At 42.5% G+C, this 16,068-nt stretch overlaps 1 protein-coding gene across 2 annotated transcripts in view; it reads left to right on the top strand.

Moving 5' to 3' along the window:
• The first annotated feature begins 15,710 nt into the window (after positions 1-15,710).
• Positions 15,711-16,068, top strand: part of UBE2D1 (ubiquitin conjugating enzyme E2 D1) — a 34,699-nt gene continuing 34,341 nt past the window's right edge. The window contains exon 1 of one of the 2 annotated variants that reach the window (XM_003821172.5): positions 15,711-16,002. In XM_003821172.5, the coding sequence (XP_003821220.1) occupies positions 15,979-16,002 (24 nt within the window). In that variant the 5' untranslated portion in view covers positions 15,711-15,978. The remainder of the gene's footprint in view (positions 16,003-16,068) is intronic. The other variant, XM_034930591.3, reaches the window with a different exon arrangement.

Genomic DNA, 16,068 nt, shown 5'->3' on the forward strand with positions numbered 1-16,068 from the left:
ATATTCAAATCATAGCAATGAAATTGGAATTATCTTACAATCTGAGCTGTTTTACATTATTTGTATACTAGTGTGATGGCTAATATTAAGTGTCAACTTGACTCGATTGAAGGATGCAAAGTATTGCTTCTGGGTGTGTCTGTGAGGGTGTTGCCAGAGGAGATTAACATTTGAGTCAATGGACTGGGAGAGGAAGATCCACCCTCAATGTGGGTGGGCGCCGTCCAATCTGCTGCCAGTGTGACTAGAAAAAGCAGGTGGAAGAAGGTGGAATACGCTGTCTTGCTGAGTCTTCCGGCTTTCATCTTTCTCCCATGCTGGATGCTTTCTGCCTTTGAACATCAGACTCCAGGTTCTTCAGCCTTTGAACTCTTGTACTTACACCACTGGTTTGCCAGGGGCTCTCTGGTCTTCAGCCACAGATTGAAGGCTGCGCTGTTGGCTTCCCTACTTTTGAGGCTTTGGAACTCAAACTGAGCCACTCTTGGCTTCCTCGCGCCTCAGCTTGCAGATGGCTTATCATGGAACTCCACCTTGTGATCGTGTGAGTCAATTCTCCTTAATAAACTCCCTTTTATATATACATATATCCTGTTAGTTCTGTCCTTCTGGAGAACTCTAATACTACTAGTAACTACCTGCTAGGGTTTTTGTGAGGCTTCAAGGTGATAGTGACTGTAAAATGCACTTCACTGCTAGGGATTCTCCAGTGACAGATGTTTTCTCTTCAAGAAAGTAGGGGAAATATATTAGAATCTGTGAGAACATGAGATTTTATTTATATTAGTAGGCCATTGGTTTGTGTATGTGTGTGTATTTCTTTTGCCCACAAATTTTCGACTTGGGCAGAGGTCAGCTGTCTCAGCTGACCTCTACCCCAAGAGGTAACAGCCTGGGCAGCTTGAATAGGACTGGAGGATCTGCTTCCAAGAAAGCTTACCCATGTGTTGGGTGTGGTGTTTTCTACATGTTTAAATTTTAATATTTATTTTATTGAGGTATAGTTTATATATAAGTCCAACTTAAAATGTGCATTTCAATGATTTTTTAGTAAATTTATCCAGTACAACCATTACCACCATCCATCCAGTTTTGAAACATCTACACCACCCCAAAAAGTTATTTTGTGCGTTTTTGTAGTTAATCCCCACTTTTATTCCCAAGCCTAGGCAAACACTGATCTGCTTTATTTGGGTCTTTATAAATTTGCCTTTGTTGGGCATTTCATATAAATGAAATCATACAATATGTAGGTCTTTTGCATCTGGCTTTTTTTTTCACTTGGTGTAATGTTTTTGATGTTCGTCCATGTTTTAACATGTGTCAGTAATTTGTCCTTTTTATTGCTTAATAATATCCCATTGTGTAGATATACCACATTCGATTTATCTATTCACCAGTTAATTGACATTTGGGTTATGTTCAGTTTTTATCTATTGATGAAATAATCAGCTATGAATATTCATGTGCATAGTATTTGTGTAGAAATATGTTTTATTTCTCATTGATAGGTTCCTAAGTGTGAAATTGTTGAGTCATATGGTTACATTTTGGTTTAGCTTTTGTATATGTGTGTTTTGTTTGTTTTTGAGATAAGGTACTTGATATGTTGCTCAGGCTGGTCTCAAATTCCTGGCCTCAAGCAATCCTTCTGCCTCAGCCTCCCAAGTAGCTGGGATTACAGGTGCACGACACCACACCCAGCTTATGTTTAACTTTTAAAGAAGTTGCCAAAGTGTTTTTCCAAAGTTGTTGTACTTACATTGTGTATTCCCACCAGCAGTGGATAAGGGTTCCAGTTTTTCCACATCCTCTCCAACATTTGTCTGTCTTTTTAATGACATTTTTTTTTAATTGTAGCAAAACAGCACATAACAAAATGTACCACCTTGACCATTTCTAAGTGTACAGCTCAGTCGTGGTAAGTATAGTCACATTGTTATGCAACCAGTATCCAGAACTTTTTCATCTTGCAAAACTGAAACTCTATACCGATTAAACAACTCCCCATGCCCTGCCGTGACCCTTAGACCCTGGAAACCACCATTGTACTTCCTGTTTCTGTGAATTTGACTACTCCGGAAACCTCATGTAAGTGGAATAATACAGACTAAGTCATTCTGTGGCCAGTTTATTTCATTTAGCATAATGTCCTCAAAATTCATCCATGGTGCATCCTATGTCAGAATTTCCTTCCTGTTTAAGGCTAAAGACACAGATTTTTAAAGGATAAGGAATGCTGTATTTATCATCCTTAGGGTTTAGCAAAGTCTCTCACTCCTGGCTGCAGGGGAATGGGAAAGTAATGGGAAGGGAAGGAGAAGGATTTGGGAGAAAGTTTCCAAAAAGTAGAAAGGCATACAGGAAGGAATTAGGAACACATATTGTATCCCTACGGTGAGCCCAACCACCGAACTTCCTGTGTCAGTAAAGTGTAAATATCTTTCTGCCTTTTCACAAGATTATATTATACAGTATATATAAAGGTCTTCCTAAGCCAGCTGGCTTTGGAGTCCCCATCACTCTTAATTGATTATAAAGTTGGCTTTGCATTTAGTGCCTGTAATTAGATTCTGTTAGGCATTGCAGAAAAGTACAACCAACCATGATTCAGAGCACTTGGAAATAGGTTTGTTAAAGAGCTGTGTCATGTAGACTTGTTTAACAATGTTTATAGCATTAACATGTTTATTACTGTTTAATCTCAGGAGTAAAATTACAAGAATCAATCTCAGTAAATGACAATATATTGTTCTAGATTACTTAAAAAGTTAAGAGAGTGAGGTGCTCATTTATTGCTTTAAAGTATAGTCTTGCAGGGAGCGGTGGCTCATGCCTGTAATCCCAGCACTTTGGGAGGCTGAGGCAGGCAGATCACGAGGTCAGGAGATCAAGACCATCCTGGCTAACACAGTGAAACCTCGTCTCTACTAAAAATACAAAAAATTAGCCAGGTATTGTGGCATGCGCCTGTTGTTCCAGCTACTTGGGAGGCTGAGGCAAGAGAATCACTTGAACCCGGTAGGCAAGGTGGCAGTCAGCCGAGACCGCACCACTCACTCCAGCCTGGGCTACAGAGCGATACTCCATCTCAAAAAAAAAAAAAGAATAATCTTTACTTTTAGATGGCATATCAGCTGCAAAATGTGCAATTGTTATAATGTAGAACTAAATTGATTAGAGCAATAAAGTCAAAAGACTCCATCCAGAATATTTATATCATAGCCTAAAATGACAATTCATATCAAAGAAGAAAGGAACTAAATTTCTAAACATGCTTGTGAAGGGTCACAAGATAGGAGAAAGCTGTTTTTTTTTTCGTTTTTTTTTTTTTTTTACTGTTGTTTGTTTGTTTTGTTTTGTTTTGTTTGAGATGAAGTCTCGCTCTGTCATCCAGGCTGGAGTGCAATGGCATGCACTCACTCTTGGCTCACTGTAACCTCTGTCTCCCGGATTCAAGAAATTCTCCCACCCCAGCCTCTGGAGTAGCTGGATCTACAGGCACACACCACCATGCCCAGCTCATATTTTGTATTTTTAATAAAGACAGGGTTTCACCATATTGGCCATATTGAACTCCTGACCTCAAGTGATCTGCCCACCTCAGCCTCCCAAAGTGCTAGGATTACAGGCGTGTGCCACCTCATCTGGCTGGAGAAAACTGTTAAATGGAATTGTAAAAAAGAAAAAAATATATATCTGAGAAGAAGGACCCTGAAAAAGAGTAAAACACATCTATTATGGGAATAAAATTCTCTCTACATGTAACTTTCTGCTCTAGGATTACCACTGCCTTAATCTTTTTTATATCAAAACTTTGAAATGAGTTTATTAGGGATATTCTTCCATGAAACATTTTTCATTTTAGATAATAAATCATGGGATAAAACTGCTATATTTTCATCATTTTTAAAAATTTTATATAAATTAAATAATAGACCTTCCTTTCTTCCTTCCTTCCTCCCTCCCTCCCTCTCTTTCTTTGTTTCTTTCTTTCTTTCTTTTTTCTTTCTTTTACTTTCTTTTTTTTTTTTTTTTGACAGAGTCTTGCTCTGTCACCCAGGTTAGAGTGCAGTGGCATGATTTAGGCTCACTGCAACCTCTACCTCCTGGGTTCAAGCATTTCTCATGCCTCAGCCTCCCGAGTAGCTGGGATTACAGGCATGCACCACCACACTTGGCTAATATATATACATATATGTGTGTGTGTAGAGATAGGGTTTCACCATGTTGCCCAGGCTGGTCTTGATCTCCTGGCTTCAAGGGATCTGCCCTCCTCGGCCCCCCAAAGTGCTGGGATTACAGGCCAGACTTTCCATATAATTTATCAAAACATGTTTTTTTCTTTGTGTTAACAAAGGCCATGAGCGAAATCAGTGATTTCCAAACTTTTTTTTCAAGCGTTGGAAGCCATTCTTTTAATAAATTCTAATGTGGAATTCAAGAACAATAATAGCTCCTTTTCTGAACAAGCTCCATGTTCCCCATATTGTGCTAAGTGCATTACACATTACCTTCTGTTTTCGTTGATCATACATGGTAGGTGCTATTAAACTAATTTTTATATGAGGAAGCTCACCCAAGTCCATTCAGATACTTTAGAAAAACAGACACATACTGAACTGCTCCAGTTACAGCTGGGGATGAGAGGGAACGGGCCACATCCACATTTCTGCCCTCACCACAACCTTGTCCCAGCTCCCACAACCCGGTCCTAACTTCCGGGGTCTTTGTTGAAATCCCCCTCTGCCTCAGAGTGGCCCATCAAGAGCCTGTCCACTGGGTGCTTTGCTGAAGAATGGGGGGATGCAGCTGCCCTGTTTAAGAAGGGGTCTAACTTCCCAGGGCCCCTCAGAACGTTATGAAAATAAATTATGACTAAATAGAACCACAGAGGGATTTTTTTTTTCTCGTACTTCATTAATCAAAGAAAGAAAAAATGTTTAAACACTCTTCTGCTTGCTCTTTGGTGCTCAAAATTGGTTTTATTGTTAATGAAGAAAAATGGGCTACAAAATGGACAGGATCAGTCTTGAAAGAAATGCAGGTCTTAGAAGGATACACATAACAGAAACAGCCTTGAAGGAAGCACAGGTCACTCCTGAGAAGTTCATGGTTGGCTCCACCACTGTTGAGGCTGTCTGCTCTTTGCCCTTCCCAAGTGGTGGTTCTAATCTAATTTCAAACAGAGACTCATTCAACACTGGGTTTGAACCCTGTGGAGATTTATGGGGGACAAGGAAGTTCATATATCAACCACAGGTACCACCCTGGGAATGGTCCCCCTGAAATCTTATGGCCTGTAGCAGGACAGAATTGGGGATGTGGGGGTCACATAATGCCAAAACCTGTGAGACAACAATCCAGACAGCTGTTCAAAATAAGACACATGAAGAATGCTTGTCCTACATGTGTGCCAAACACCGGTTCTGAGCCATTCATTCCCAGCTCTCCTGATTGGGCTCTACCTCCTGATGATTCTGGTGTTACAGTTGGTGGGACTACCCAATCACAAAAGGAATAGGCCCTGCTGTATATGAAGACCTCAGTGGCCTATAAGCTCAGAACTGCCCCCAGGACAAATGAGAGTTCTCACCCGCCCAAATAAAGCACCCAAAGGTCAAAAAAGGTGGGGACATTGGATGGGGTGGCCCTCCCCAGAAACCACTCCTGGACAGCAAAGCCTCAACAGCACAAGGAGAAAACAAAAAAGAGTGCTTCCTGTATTTGCAAAGACAAGCACTTCTTCATTGAGTGAAGGAGAGGCAAAATTGGCAATTGGCCGGCAGTCCCCAGCAGTACCTGAGAAATGAGGTCACTTTTGTTCCAGAGAGGGCAGCCTTGTCTTGGCATCTCCTGCAGCGGAGCCAGGCTGCACTGGCCTCACTCCGCCAGGGCCAAGCTCATGGACCATAGCCCCGGGACTTCTGGTAGATGTCCTGCTCCACTATGTCACCTCCACCAGGAATGCCTGAATCATTTCACCAAACCCTTCTTTTCACTCTACTCTCTGAAATTTCTGACTGAATCCGTGTGTCAACTCCTTCCTTCAACGTCTTCATAAATTGCCCGATTGCCGACTGTTGCTTTGACTCTTCCTCCAGATCTGCCTTGGTCAGCAGCACACCCAGGGAGCTCTTCATCCGCCTCTTCCACTTGGCCAGTGATCCTCTCCAAAGACTTCTCCAAATCTGCCCCTCTCCTTAATTCACCCTCTTTCTCTGGACCATCTCCCCCCACCCCCGCCTCCACACCCCATCGTGACCCGGGAACCACTCTGTATTCCGTGCGCTGACAACTCCTGCTGCCTGCTCCGTATCCTGCAGAGACTTCTTAAATCTGAGCTTCTGAAGGCTGCAGGATCCCTGTGGCCTCTTCCGTAAGCTGGGCCGGGTGTGGGAGAACTGGGTTGCTGCAGCCCTACTGCGGGGTGACAGGAGGCCCAGGCTTCGCATTGCTGTGGGTGACGGTCACATGGATCCCGGCTCCTGCGGCGTCCTCGCTCCTTCCCTGGCCGCCCGGAGCGGGGCAGGTGACGAGTCAGCCCTGGCGAACCGAGGCTGGGAGGGGTCGAACAGTCCTGGGCGGGGGCTCCCGGGACGCGGTCCTGGCCTGGCCGTTGGATAAGCTGCTTGGGCCTGCGCTCCCTGTGCCTCCAGCCAATCGGGGTTTCTAAAAAGTGACTCACGCTGTCCTGAGGCACAGCCAGGGTGGAGAATTTCTACTTTACAGATGCTGGGGCTGGGAGATTTTGAGATCTTCTTTCCTTTCTTATTTGGTGGGATGGAATGACGGAAACAGCATCCCTGAGATGGAAGCTACATACAGACAGATAGGGCTGTCCTCAAAAAGAATCCCCAAGAAAGAAAGTGACGGTGATGAGGCCTGAGGGTTCAAATCCCAATGAGGACAGAATTGACTTTAACAAAAGTTTTATTGAGATATAATTACATACCTTAAAGCTTAATAAGTGTACAATTCAATGGTTTTAAGTGTGTTTAAGGAATTCTGCAATCGTCACCATAATCTAATTTTTGAACAATTTTATCATCCCCCAAAGAAACCCCGTACCCATGAGCAGTCATTCATTCTCCCCCAAACCTCCCTGCTCCCAGCCCTTAGCAAATAACAAATTTACTTTTCAACTCTATAGGTTTGCCTGTTCTGGACGTTTTATATAAGTGAGGTTATACAATATGTAATCTTTTTTGACTGACTGCTTTCACTTAGCATAATGGTTTGGGCTTTGTTTTTTTGGGTTTTTGGAGTTGGGGTGACTATGTTGCCCAGCAATCCTCCCACCTCAGCCTCTGGAGTAACTGGGACTATGAGCATGTGCCGTTCCTCCCAGCAGCATTGTGGTTTTTAGGTTCATCCATGTTGTAGCACAGCAGTCTCCAACCTTTTCGGCACCAGGGACCAGTTTCATGGAAGACAAATTTTCCACGGATGATGGGGTGGTGGTTTCGGGATGATTCAAGTGCATTACATTTATTTTGCACTTTATTTGTATTATTATTACATTGTAATATATAATGAAATAATTATACAACTCACCACAATGTAGAATCAGTGGGAGCCTTGAGCTCATTTGCCTGCTACTAGGTGGTCCCATCTGGGGGTGATGGGAGACAGTGACAGATCATCAGGCATTAGATTCTCATAAAGAGCATGCAACCAAGATCCTTCAGATGTACAGTTCACAATAGGGTTCATGCTCTTATGAGAATCTACTGCTGTGACTGATCTGACAGGAGGCGGAGCTCAGGTGGTAATGAGAGCCATGGGGAGTGGCTGTGAATACAGATGAACATTCACTCACTTGCCCACCACTCATCTTCTGCTGTGTGTCCCAGTTCCTAACAGGCCACAGACTGGTTGGGGATCCCTGTTATAGCATATTTCAGTACCTTATGCCTTTTTGTTGCTGAATAATATTCAATAGTTTAGATATACCATGTTTTGTTTTTCCATTCACCAGTTGATGGACATTTGGGTTGTTTCCACTTTTTGGTTATTACAAATAATGTTGCTAGGAATATTCATGTGCAAGCTTTTGCATCGATATATATTCTCATTTCTCTTGGGTGGCTACCTAGAAGTAGAACTGCTGGGTCATATGGAAACTTCATTTTTAACATACTGAGGAACTGCCAAGCTGTTTTCCAAAGTTACTACACCATTTTTCATTCTCACCAACAATGTATGAGGGATCCAATGCCTCCACATCCTTTCCAACACTTGATATTGTCTATCTTTTTGAGTACAGCCATCCAGTGAGCGTGAAGTTTTATCTCGTTGATTTGCATTTCTTCATTGACTAATGATGAGCATGTTTTCATGTGCTTATCATGCATCTGTATATCTTTGAAGAAATATTCATTTGAATCTATTGCCTATTTTTAAATTGGGTTATTTATCTTTATTTTATTGAGTTATAAGAGTTGTTTACATATTCTAGATACAAGTCCCTTATCAGATGTGTGATTCGCAAATATTTTCTACAAGTTTGTGGGTTGTCTTTTTCCTTCCTCCCCTTCTTTCTTCCCTTCCCTTCCCTTCCCTTCCCTTCCCTTCCTTTGCATTCCTTCCTTTCTTTCTTGGTCTCACTCTGTCACCCAGGCTGGAGTACAGTGGCACAATCATGGCTCCCTGCGTCCTTGATCTCCCAAGCTCAAGCAATCCTCCCGCTGCAGCCTCTTGAGTGGCTAGCTGAGACTACAGGCACATACTACTGCCATGCCTGGCTATTTTTTAATTTTTAGTAGAGACAAGGTCTTGCTATGTTGCCCAGGCTGGTCTTGAACTCCTCAGCTCAAGCAATCCTCCTGCCTAGGCCTCCCAAAGTGTTGGGATTGTAGGTATAAGCCACCACACTCGGTCCTTTTCACTTTCTTGATGAGAACCAATCTTTAATAGTTTTGTAGTATGTTTTTTCTAAATAATTCTTATAAATTTGTCATGCCACTGTAGTTCATTATGTATGTTGATGTTCTCAGTTTCCATATTGTTACTTATATTAAATGCCTTCTAAAGAGTCTCAAAGTAAAGGTGTCTGTGAATTTAGAGAAAGGATGTGAGAAGAAGAAATAGGAAACCTGTTATAGGTTTCCAAGAGGGTCCAGGATAAAAATGGGGGAAAATGGGGGCTTGGTGTTGGGGGAGAAGCAGACAATGGAGATGCAGAGCCAATACTAGGGTGGGGAAAGGGATATTCATAATCTTAGGTAGGGTTAACACTAGTCACAATCTCCACCTCTCTTGTGCAATTGGCCTGTATTTTTTGGCCAGTACTACATGCTCAATATAACACCTTTTATTCCATCAACTCTGATGAAATGAGAGAAGATTTAGGGGTTTCCCAAATATCTATGGTTTCTCAGATATGCACTTGCAACTGTAATATGTTGTCTCTAATAAAATCATTAAGATTGAGACAGAAAATCTAGAAAATTAAACAGAAATATTCCTACAGGTAGCAACCATGATTAAAAGGGTAAAAGATAGGACCTAGATGGAGAGTTTAAAGCACTGGAAGACAAGGAGGAAAGGAGAAAAATAACATTATTGGGTACTTATTCTGAACTCAGTGCTTTATATAGTCTGTTGTTTTCATCTTCTACCCCACTTTATAGAATTGGTATTATTGCCATCATATAATTTAAGAAAAAAACTAAGAACTGGAGTGGTTAAGAAACTTGCCCAAAGACATACAGCTAATTAGCAATAGAAACAGGATACAAATCTATGTTTTTATTCCAAGGTCATACTCTTTCCACTGCATTAAATTAGCTATTATAAAACAGGATTATTTTCATTAAGTTGTCTAATTTTGTCGTATGTTGCCTTAACTGCTAACTCTGTGTGGTAAGCAGTCAATTTGTAGGCACTCTTATTTATTCTGCTTCACCTCTGTCACAAGACTCACTTCTACACTTCCTTCCTCCTGCATAGGCTACAGTTTCCTTCTCTAAAGAGAATCCTTTCTGTACCCTGGATCAATGATTCTCAAAATGTAATATGCATATGAGTCACCTGGAGATCTTTTAAAAATGCAAATTCTGATTTGGTAGTTCTGAGGTAGAGCCTGAGATTCTACAATTCTAACAATTTCACAAATGATGCCACTCAGTGGACCATACTTTGAGTATCAAGGGCTTCTGCCTTTCCCTTAACACTTGCATTAACTTTTCCTTTCCCTCTGTGGTGGCGAGCCTCCAAGATGGCCCCTCATCTTGGATTCCCATATCCTGGTGCCCACATCTTTGTGTAGTTTCCTTCCACATTGGGTAAAGTTGACAGTGTGCGACTTCCAAGACATTGTGACTTCCATCTTGCTCTTTCCTTGAAGAAGGAATAAGGGGGGAGCCAATTGTCATGTTGTTAGGACACACAAACAGCCCTATGAAAAAGTCCAGATAGCCAGAAAAAAAGGCCATTCTGCTGTCCATGTAAGCGAAGTGTTTTAGAAGTGGATCCTCTATCTCTAGTCAAGACTTCATATGACTGCAACCCTGGCCGACATTTTGACTGCAACTTTATGAAAGACCTCAAGGAAGAACCACCCGGCTAAGATGCTCACAAATTCCGGACCCACAGAAACTATGTGAGATGATAAATGTTGATTGTTGATTTAAGCTGCTATGGGTTAGGGTAATTTGCTTTGAAGCAATACATAATAGACCCACTAACTCTTTCACATCTACCTTCAAGCATGCAGAGATCACATTTGGAAAAATCACAGGCCCTCTTTTAGTTCCTATCTCATGCCCCTTCCTCCCCAGCATTTTCCAAAGTGTGATAAGCACTGCTTGACTCCATTTAATTTACCCATTTATCTTTCACTATGTCTTATTTACCCATCACCCTTCTTAAACACTATCCTTGAAGGTAGCACCTCACTAATTCTGATATCCATTTCCTGTTCCTTATTCCCTTAGATCCCTGTTGCAAAATACATCTTTTTGAAGCTATTTTCCTACCTAAAGCTCTCACTTTTCTTTGCTGCCACTACACAAAACACTCTTGGTATTCCACTTACTTTCCCACCCATGACCCATCTTTTTCCTCATAAGTCTTCACTGTTGCTGCTCCCCAAAGCCCATTTTCTAGTGCCTTCTCTTTTCTCTGTCTTCCCCTTACCTCTTTGGGAAGCAATTTGTATCTTACGGTTTCAAAATCATTCTCTCACATGATTGCTGTCATATCCATATTCTCAGCCCCATATCTCTACCTACCACTAGGGAAGTTCCACTTGAATACCACATACATTTCATATATGTGTATGTCTTAAGCTCGGTTTACCATTCTCCCCTCCAAAAGCTTATCAATGTTAACACCTTTAACTCAATCCACCACTCATAAATTTAGAGTTCATATTTACTCTTCTATTTTTCTACTTCTGTATGTAATTGCAACAAAGTTCCATGGCTTTTTTTTTTTTCTCAAAAAGTTCTTCTTTGAGTTTCTAGTGCTATCGACCTTGTACAGGCAGGCCCTTATTATTTTGGTCCTAAATACTGCAATAGCAATTGAACTTGTTTCCCTTTCCCGATTCTGTCCTCATTCTATGTCCCTCCACTAGACTAATTGTCTATTTAATGCATCACTGTCACAATAATACTCTCCTGATACACAACCTCTTGTTGCATTTAAGCTCAATTTCATGTTTCTAAGACTAACAGTCAATGTCCTTCACTATCTGATCTCAACCATTGGACTTAGTTGTATTTCCTTGCTTGGCCTCCATGTTGAGCATTTCATACTTATGTCCATTCCACATGCATTTCCTTACGATTGGAAGTTCTTCACCTATTCTTTTGCTTTTCCAAATGCGTCTTGCATTCAAGTTCTATTGTCTCTACAAAGTTTCCCTTACTCTCCGTCCATGGCAATGCCCTTTTGAACATCTTTAGCCCTTATCCTCTGCACCATTTGTTTTGCTTTAAGGAAATTTTCCTGAAATTTGTTGTTGCTGTTGTCTGCATGACTGACTGACTGACTGAATGAATGAATATCTTGCATTGCTACTTATTTGTTTTATGCATTTATCTTCCTACCATGAAGATTTTAAGTTTATGGAAGGTAAGACCAAATATAATCTTTCTTTTGCATATATTTTACCACCTAGTGCAGTATAGTATCCCAAACAGAGATAATTCGGAGGGCAAGGATTATTTATTGACAGTGTGGCCTGATGCCTAGAAATCTGCATTTTTAACAAGTCTTGTACCCTCCTCCCCACCCCATAGGATTTTGATGTTCTGCTTGTGAGTAGGGATCTTATCTATTTTCTTTATCATGTGTCTTCAGTGCCTGGCATATAGTAAGCATTAAGTAACATTTTTGAATTAGTTATGCAGTTGATCACAAACTATGTTTTGAAACTACACCCTGGGAGAAAGAGTAGGAGATTAAGTAACACACTGAACTACTATATGTTGCACATGTATTTGCATGTTGCAAAAATGTGTGTGAAATGTTTTGAAAAGCTTAAAGCAATTTTTTTTTTTTTTTTGAGATGGAGTCTCACTCTGTCACCCAGGCGGGAGTGCAATGGCTCCATCTCGGCTCAGTAAAACTGCTGCCTCCCAGGTTCTAGCGATTTTCCTGCCTCAGCCTCCCAAGTAGCTAGGATTACAGACATGTGCCAACATGCCTGGCTAATTTTTGAATTTTTCGTAGAGAAGGAGTTTCACCATGTTGACCAGGCTGGTCTCGAACTTCTGACCTCAGGTGATCCACCTGCCTTGGCCTCCAAAAGTGCTGGAATTACACGCGTGAGCCACTGTGCCCAGCCCATTTAAAGCAATCTTAAAGTGTAAATTATTATTGCAAGATGCCAACGTAGATTTTTTTAATAAGTGTTAATTTCTCTTTTGTTGGGAGGTAAACTGCCCTAGGAAAGACAAAAATAATCTTGTAAGCTTACTTTTTAGGTTTCTTTCTATTTATAAAGAAGAGAAAAAAAATCACCATTTTTTGTGCAAATCATAGACCTTTGAGTTAGAAGGGCACCAAAAGTTTCAGCTCTATTCCCTTTAAACAAATACAACATTTATTGCATTAGTTATGGGTGAGGAAATTGAGGCTTAGAAGGATTTGAAGATTTGCTCAAGGTGGAGATTCTCAAAAGTGTCCTCAGATACCTGCATCCTAACTTCCTGGGAAGTTTGTTCTAAAGTTTAGACTCCAGAGCTTCACCCAAAACTTACTGCTAAATTAAATCCTTTAAAGGAAATCTGCATTTTTAGGATCTCCTCTTATGCCTTCCAGCATAGTGCTTCTCAAACCCTAATGTTCATCTGAATCACCTAGGAGTCTTATTAAACTGCAAAGTGTGATGTAGCATGTCTGGAGTGGGGCTCAAGATTCTGTTTTTGTTTGTTTGTTTTTGTTTTTCAACTTTTATTTTAGATTTAGAGGCTACATATGCAAGTTTGCTACCTGGGTATGCTGTGTGATGCTGACATTTGTGGTATGAATGATTTTATCACCCAGGTACTGACAATAGTACCCAACAGTTTTTCAACCTTTGCTCCCTCGGTCCCCTCTCTAGTAGTCCACAGTGTCTATTTGTTGCCATCTTTATGTCCCTGAGTGATATGGTTTGGCTGTGTCCCCACCCAAATCTCATCTTGAATTGTATCTCCCATAGTTCCCTTTGTTGTGGGAGGGACCAGGTGGGAGATAATTGAATCATGGCAGTTGTTTTCCCTATACTGTTCTTCTGGTAGTGAATAAGTTTCATGAGATCTGATTTTTTTTTCTTTCTTTCTTTTTTTTTTTTCTTTTCAGATAGAGTCTCACTCTGTTGCCAGGCTGGAGTGCAGTGGCGTGATCTCAGCTCACTGCAACTTCTGCCTCTGGGGTTCAAGCAATTCTCCTGCCTCAGCCTCCCAAGTAGCCGGGACTACTGGTGCGTGCACCACCACCTCTGGTTAATGTTTGTATTTTTAGTAGAGACGGGGTTTCACCATGTTGGCCAGGCTGGTGTCAAACTCCTGACCTCAGGTGATGCCCCTGCCTTGGTCTCCCAAAGTTCTGGGATTACAGGCATAAGCCACTATGTCCAGACAATATCTGATGATTTCGTAAGGAGAAACCCCTTTTGTTTGGTTCTCATTTGTCTCTTTGCCTGCCGCCATCCATGTAAGATATGACTTGCTCCTCCTTGCCTTCTGCCATAATTGTGAGGCTTCCCCAGCCACATAGAACTGTCCAATTAAACCTCTTTCTTTTGTAAATTGCCCAGTCTTGGGTATGTCTTTATCAGCAGCATGAAAACGGACTAATACAATGAGTATCTGATGTTTAGCTCCCACTTATAAGTAAGAATATGTGGTATTTCATTTTCTCTTCCTGCATTAATTCGCCTAGGATAATGGCCTCCAGCTGTATCCATGTTGCTGCAAAGGATATTATTTCATTCTTTTTAATGGCTGCATAGTATTCCGTGGTGTATGCCCCATTTTCTTTATCCAGTCCACCATTTATGAGCACCTAGGTTGATTCCATGTTTTTGCTATTGTGAATAGTACTGATGAACATGTGAGAACATGTATCTTTTTGGTGGAATAATTTGTTTTCTGTTGGATATATACCCAGTAATGGGATTGCTGGGTCGAATGGTTGTTCTGTTTTAAGTTCTTCGAGAAATCTCCAAACTGCTTTTCACGGTGGCTGAACTAATTTACACTCCCATTAACAGTGTATAAATTTTACCTTTTCTCCTCAGCCTCACCAACATCTGTTGATTTTTGCACTTTTTTTTCCTTTTTTTTTTTTTTTGAGACGGAGTCTCACTCTGTCGCCCAGGCTGGAGAGCAATGGCTCCATCTTAGCTCACTGCGACCTCCGCCTCCCGGGATTAAGCAATTCTCCTGCCTCAGCCTCCCAAGTAGCTGGGATTACAGGCGCCCGCCACCATGCCTGGGTAATTTTTGTATTTTTAGTAGAGACAGCGTTTCGCCATGTTGGCCAGGCTGGTCTTGAACTCCCAACCTCAGGTGATTCGCCCACCTCAGCCTCCCAAAGCCCTAGGATTACAGGCGTGAGCCACCGCGCCCGGCCAAGAAGCCAAGTTTTAATGGGTACACAAGTGCATAGGAATTGGAGAGTGGGGAGCGTGAGTTGACTATTGGTCAGGGACTGTCAACGGAAGGGAAGGAACCAATGATGGGAGTGAGAGCCCAGAACTCGGTGTTCGAAGCGGGTAATTTATGGGAGGGGCATACCTACGAGCAGACAATGCACTCAGACAAGGAAGATTTGCACATTGGACAGAAGAGACACCTTTTTCCTCTGCAATAAGAACCAAGGAGGTAAGTAGGGGGTCTGATATGAGTTTGTGCATGTGTGCAGGGTGACTGAGACAATCCATATATTTGAGAAAAGACAGTGAAATCTTTAAAGGTAAAAATAATAAAACCAGCTGTGGCACCTATTGGATAAGGAATTACTAACTGATGATTTAGAAATTCCTGTATGTGCGTTAGGAGCTCATTTGTTATCCCCATTTTACAGATGCGCACCCCAGGTTCAGCAATTTGCTCTAAATGAGACTGTAGAGGCTAATTCCAGCCCCCGGCAGCTCTCACCTTAAGCTGCCTGGCTGAGGTCAGCAGTAAGTAACCTGGCAGCGTCCGGGGGCCTGCAGCCGAGGACAGGGCTGAAACTACACTTCCCAGTGTGCCAGGCGGGGCGGGGCGCGGCGGGGAGGGCGCAGGCTCCTTCCCAGAAGCAAAAGCGGAAACAAAAGAGTCTCGCCGGCGTCCCCGCCCGCACACTCGCGCACACTCGCGCTCGGGCGCACACGGAGCAGGGACCGGCGCCCGGAGCGAGCCAGGGAGCGGCTAACCGGGGACCCACCGCGCGGAGCCAGCCTAGCTGCCAGCGAGCCCAACCCGCGACGACCCACGCCCCTGAGCCCCGCAGCCGACCCCTGCCGGCCGGTGTCCCCACCGCCATCCCTGCCCCATGGCGCTGAAGAGGATTCAGAAAGTGAGTGCCGGGGCCGGGCCTGGGGCTGCGGGGCAGCGGCCCCCTGCCCACGCTGACTCGGCCAGT

Source organism: Pan paniscus, chromosome 8 (genome assembly GCF_029289425.2).
Source record: "Pan paniscus chromosome 8, NHGRI_mPanPan1-v2.0_pri, whole genome shotgun sequence".
Classification (NCBI taxonomy): Eukaryota; Metazoa; Chordata; class Mammalia; order Primates; family Hominidae; genus Pan; species Pan paniscus.